The sequence below is a fragment of the Coregonus lavaretus genome (genome assembly GCF_964263955.1).
Source record: "Coregonus lavaretus genome assembly, chromosome: 26".
Lineage (NCBI taxonomy): Eukaryota > Metazoa > Chordata > Actinopteri > Salmoniformes > Salmonidae > Coregonus > Coregonus lavaretus.
In genome coordinates, this window is record NC_140013.1 from 8,142,913 (window position 1) to 8,148,984 (window position 6,072).

At 43.0% G+C, this 6,072-nt stretch overlaps 1 protein-coding gene across 1 annotated transcript; it reads left to right on the top strand.

Annotated features, from left to right (window-relative positions):
• Positions 1-298: 298 nt before the first annotated feature.
• Positions 299-5,442, top strand: LOC311101500 (G-protein coupled receptor 4-like; the record flags this gene model as incomplete). The annotated part of the gene is made up of 2 exons (XM_084142649.1): positions 299-407; positions 4,406-5,442. The coding sequence occupies exon 2, from the start codon at positions 4,435-4,437 to the stop codon at positions 5,440-5,442; it is 1,008 nt and encodes a 335-aa protein (XP_083998775.1). The 5' UTR covers positions 299-407; positions 4,406-4,434.
• Between the last annotated feature and the right edge of the window lie 630 nt (positions 5,443-6,072).

Below are 6,072 nucleotides of genomic sequence, written 5' to 3' on the forward strand. Positions count from 1 at the left end.
ACTCCCTCCTCCCCTAAACATCACTCTTCTCTTCCACTCTCGTGTCTGACTTATTCTCTCTCTGTCTCTCTCGTGCATGGCTGTCTGTCTGACATCTTGACTTCAGTGAGTGGACTGACTGCTAATGGTTGGCATTTCCCATCACAGAGGACGTGTACTGGGTTGAAAACATCAGTCTGTCGGTTGTCTTCTCTCACCAGAGCATTTCTAACTGGAGTGGTCGCAGCTCTCTTCCTGTCATCATGTGGGACTCTAATGGTCTGGCAGTACCTCAAAGGTTCTGAAGCCTCCCCTCAGGCTGTCTGAATGGAAATCTCCTGTGCCTGAGGGTTACTGAAGGAGACAGAAGTTCTTGACCCACTTTGGAGAACCATTGTCGACAACAAGCTAAGTCCCACAACTGACAGGTGAGGACTTGTAAAACAGTGGTCAGGACTCAGAAGTGATAAAAAGTGTAGCTGAAAGAATGATAAAGCTTTTGTCAACATTTTACTCTCTGATGGAGTTAATACATTCACTAAAAGTTAGTACACAGTATCACTGTATGTTTTAGAAAATAAGACACAAAAATATTCTCTCAAATTGATCGGAGAGTCCTTTAGGTCTCAGTTCAATCTCCTCACAGATGTAGGTGTGCGCTTCTTAAATATTCTACCGAAACATTGCGCTGAAAAGTTTAATTTTAATTCCGTCCTAAAATAACTCCCCCTCCCCCCAACACACCCTTTTCCCTGTTGTTCTAGCCCCAGGATGACGGTGGTAAAAGGAAGGATGACTAGACGGTAGCAGTGTGAGTCAGTCTTCCTAAATGATTAGACTAAAGAGGTCTGAGCCATTGACTGGTTAAATGTTCGAAAACATGCAAATTGCTCCCACAGGTGCTTAAAGGGCAAAACAGAGGGTTGATTCTGAGAACTGTGGAAATGTGGAGGACAGTCTGCTGATTGAGAAAGAAGTGGACCTTTTCAAGGATATAAATGAGTTATGCTTTGAGACCGTTGGGACACAACACTGACCTGGGAGATCTTACTTCCAGCTGTCACTGGACGTCTGAGAGTTCAAGCCTGTGTGTTTGGTTAAGAGAACATTAACATACTGCTAGACGGATTTAATTAAGTGAAATCCACATTAGAAGCGGTCTTTAGAGGGCTAGTAAGGATGGCTTCAGTGGGTAGATATTACATATAGTATCTGTCAAATGTACTCTTCTAGGTGCTAAGCAAGGTTCATTTGACATGAATAAGAGAATACAAACAATACAAGGAGTAAAGTACACCCACAATCTCAGGGAGTTAACCAAGATGGTGTATAAATCTGACATACAGCAGACAGAGAATCTTGTGGGAGAGAACGCAAGGCAGGTAGCATGTAGAGTTACAGACTGCTTATGAAGGGTAGCCTGCTACACTAACATTCATGAAGCTTTATTTATGAGACAGGACAGATAGCTTAAAAAAGTGCATTCTTCAGGTCAAACACGAGACATAACCAAAGCTTGCCTGAGAAAGTAGACCTCCAGTGTTCTCCAGTAATGCACTGGAATGTACATGTTTGGACAGGCATTCCGCAAGTATCATTTAAATATAAACACAGTTGGGGTTTTTTTAAGAAAGAGGAAATGGAACTGTGTTCGAGCGAAGGGTAACCACAACAGTACAGTAATCAAGAACACATGCACAGTGGTCACAGAGTTACAGTATCATGTACTATGTTGTGTCGTGTCAGAACATGGACAAGGTTCGTATCAACAGGATGCATTATGAATTTAGTCAACGGAACATTAGCGATCCTTGTTACTAAGAGGGGAATACCACGGTTACAAATACACACCAACACACCCATACTTACACGTGTACACGTTCCAAAAGGGTTCTTCGGCTGTCCCCATAGGAGAACCATTTTTGGTTCCAGGTAGAACCCTTTTGGGATCCATGTAGAACCATCTGTGGAACGGGTTCTACATGGACCCCTATAGGTGGTTCTAGCTGGAACTAAAAGTGTTCTACCTTGAACCAAAAAGTGTTCTAGATAGCAAAACAAATTCTAAGCGCGCAGGATAGTGTAAACTTGTAGTGTATTTGAGGTTTAAGAAGGCTTCTGACACTTGAAACCCTACCTCTTTAAGGAATACCTGGAATAGTATAAAAGTCATCCTTCTACCCCAGCCTCCCCCAACCCCCCATTTAAAAAAAAGTGGTTGTCCCACTGGCTATCATAAGGTGAATGCACCAATTTGTAAGTCGCTCTGGATAAGAGCGTCTACTAAATGACGTAAATGTAAATGTTTGAAATTTCTCTCAAGAAAAATGTATAAACCCCTACAAAATTGTCCATTAATTATAATCCACATTATAAATCACATTTTCTGTTGCTGCAGGATTATTTCCCTGCTTTACCAAACTGGATCAAATCATAACATCTGTACATTGCCTGGCACCCGTTCACACAACACACACACACACAAACTCTGCTCTACTTCCAAATGGCATCTCAATTTGTGAGACTGGATGAGAAATCAAACTTCCTTCCTATCATTCACTTATTCCATTAAGGGCCTTCTGTTTCTGCACACTGACAACAACAAAGCCTGAGTAGGAGGTGGATGGAACATATCATCATCTTCTCAGCCCCATGAAGAAAAAAATAGAAATTATTTCATGTCTTATCTTTCATAACTCGTTCTTTCTCCAATTTGAGCTCGAACCAAACTAGTCCTCAATACCAATCAACACCTTTTAGTGCAATCAACAACAAAAAATAAGACTTTGTATTACTCCACCAGAGAGCTGAAAAGGTAATTATGTGATTGTGCTATTAATAATCTAAAAACACATTTTGGTGTATGTGGTATTGAAAGGAACATAGATATCCATCACATTATTGCTACCATGTTTCCCAGAATCAAATTGGGATTTAGATTTTAATTATGATGTTTGTTTCTTGTGATAGTCAGACTTGAGGAGAACGCTAGAACAGAAACTTAGATTTGATTATCAGCCCGAATGTCATCACCAATGATTGATAAAGTTACTGCCGCAGGACAGATTTCTTCCCTCTATGACCACAACACCCCTATGAACTCTATAGAGTTACTGAATGTCCGTCCTTACACTACAGTAAAGTATTTAAATAAGCATTAAACCTACGAACTGTCCTGCTGTCAATGGATCTTATTGCCTCCAAATATCTAGTTAATCCAATCACAGGGTCTAGCTCTGGCACATCAAACGTCACAATGAAGTGCAAATGCTCTCCCACGAATCACAACCTCTGCTGTGGCAGATTGTCAGCCAGTTTGAAATCATGCAGAGCAATATCCATGGCAAATTTAGATGCAATTATCTGACAGCGGCATTAACATAAGGTAATATAAACCCGTTAGAAGGTGGGAGCCAATATTTCCATGACACATTTTTGTCAAATCATAAGGTCCTGAACCCCATGACAGTAACTGCTATCATGCACTGAGGGGGTCAGAAAATATAGAAGGTCACAAAGCCTGAAATTGGTGAAACTTTTCACACAAAGGGGTTAAAAGTGGGGAGATAGTTTCACAGGCAATTTGGAGTTAGACAGTTGCACTGCAATAAAGCTCAAATCGATATCGGTGAGACTATTACTCAACCTCAGAGACCCACTCTTGAAGGGTAGACTCATATTTTTCATCCAGAGCCCATTATCAAGCTCAAATAGTATGTTACAGTTTTGACTGTGTTAGAGTGGATGGTCAAAGGGTTTTATCTTTTTGACACATAAATGATTTTGTTAACAAAATGGGGTTGGTGCAAAGTGTGATGAGCTGGATACTGGGATTTCTTTTTAGGATTGTGAGTAATTATTGTGAGTAAGAGGATGTCTTCTTTTGAGGGATGAGTTCAACTGCGTTCAATTGATATGTGTTACGCAGTATTGTGGGTCTATTTATATGTGTCTCTATGATATACTTTTTGGCTCTATTGAATCTGTGAAACTGAAGAGTTACAGATTCTGCGATTATAAATGTTAAGGTAATTTCCGAATAACCCGATATATGCAGCGTTTAGCTCCGCTAAAGCGGGAACATTGCCTTTAAATTTCAGTCACGCTGTAAAGCTGAACTTCCGCGATGCAGATTGAATCGATCCCTATGTGAGTAATTTTCTGATAAATTAGACTACAGGAAGTTCAAGGAAAGAGAGACTTGGCTGTCTCATTTATGAGTCATGGCCTTGTCAAAGAGACTGTGTCTAAATACGACTTTCTTGGTTAAATAAAGGTTAAATTTTTTGCATAGATGACCTAAACTACATTTTGAACACAGGTGATAATATAGCTTTTCTGATCAGGGTTCATACATCACGAGTGATTCATACTGTATTTTATTTTACACGAATTACAAACAAAATATACTTGTCTGTCTTTTCAGGAACTACTCCAGTTTGGACCTGAACAAAGATGGAGAAACAAATGGATAAAACTAACTTGAACTTCACTTGCGTGACAATCTCTAAAAGCCCTATCAGTGACTTCCTGATGGGCATCTACATCCTGGCTTTTATCCTGGGCTTGGCCTTTAACCTCTTGACCCTTGGCCCCATCGTCCAGCAGGTCCGCAGCCAGAACATCCTGGGGGTATTCCTGCTCAACCTGTCCCTGTCTGACCTACTCTATATCCTCACCATGCCTCTCTGGATAAACTACTACCACCGGGACCACCACTGGAGCCTGGGCAGCCTCTCCTGCAGCGTGGCCGGCTTCTTCTACTACTCCAACATGTACCTCAGCATCTACCTGCTGTGCTGCATCTCTGTGGACCGCTGCCTGGCCGTCACCTACCCCCTGAGGACCAAGGCCTTCCGCAGCGTGTGCTACGCCTGGGTGCTGTGTCTGGTCGTATGCGTGGCTGTCATGTCCGCACACGGCCTAGTGCTGTTCAAGGACAACCTGCAGGACGCCCACGACGACACGCAGGACCGTTGCTACGAGACCTACCCCATGCCGCAGCCCGTGGCCCTGTTCAACCTGCTGCGGGTGGGCATCGGCTTCCTGCTGCCCCTGCTGGTGCTGGGGCTGTGTTACTGGAGGATCCTGGGCCAGGTGAAGCAGAGCGAGGGGCTGGCGGAGCAGGCTAAGAGGAAGGTACGGCTGCTCTCCTTCGGGGTGATCGGGATCTTCTCTGTGTGCTTCGCCCCCTACCACCTCCTCCTGCTGACCCGCTCTCTGGCCTACTACCACATGGACGAACAGAGGAACTGTGAGTTTGAGCAGAACATGCACTTCCCCTTCTCGTGCACGCTGGCCCTGTCCAGCTTGAACAGTGTGGTGGACCCAGTGCTGTATGTGCTGGTCAGTAACGGGGTGAGGGAGGACATGAGACTGTGCTGCCTTGGGAACAGACAGGGTCAAAGGGAAAGAGACATTCCCGTCACCACCGTAACGTGGAAGACATTAATACAAACCTGATCTGATTACATACTGTGTGTGCGAGTGTGTTTGTGTGCAGGGTTGGTTTGGTTACTTTCTAAATGTAATCCATTACAGTTACTAGTTACCTGTCCAAAATAATATTCAGTAATGCAACTTTTGGATTACCCAAACTCACTTTTAGTTACTTTTGGATTACCTTCCCATTAAGAGGAATTACAAGAAGACAAAAAGGATCCATCAAACGCATTTGGTGTGTTGTCATAGTGGTCCCTGACTTGCGCATGTGGAACAAACTGATGCTTTTTCAATTCTGATTGAATATCATTGAGAAAACAGAAAGGTGTCAAGTACGTTTTTTTGCAAATAATCTAAGTAATCATGTCCTTCAGAGTTATCTTTGGTCTCTTTGTTGCCACTCTGATTATTGCCCTCCTTGCCTGGTCCGTGAGTTTTGGTGGGCGGCCCTCTCTTGGCAGGTTTGTCGTGGTGCCATATTCTTTCAATTTTTTAATAATGGATTTAATGGTGGTCCGTGAGATGTTCAAAGTTTCTGATATATTTTTATAACCCAACCCTGATCTGTACTTCTCCACAACTTTGTCGCTGACTTGTTTGAAGAGCTCCTTGGTCTTCATGGTGCCGCTTGCTTGGTGGTGTTGCAGACTC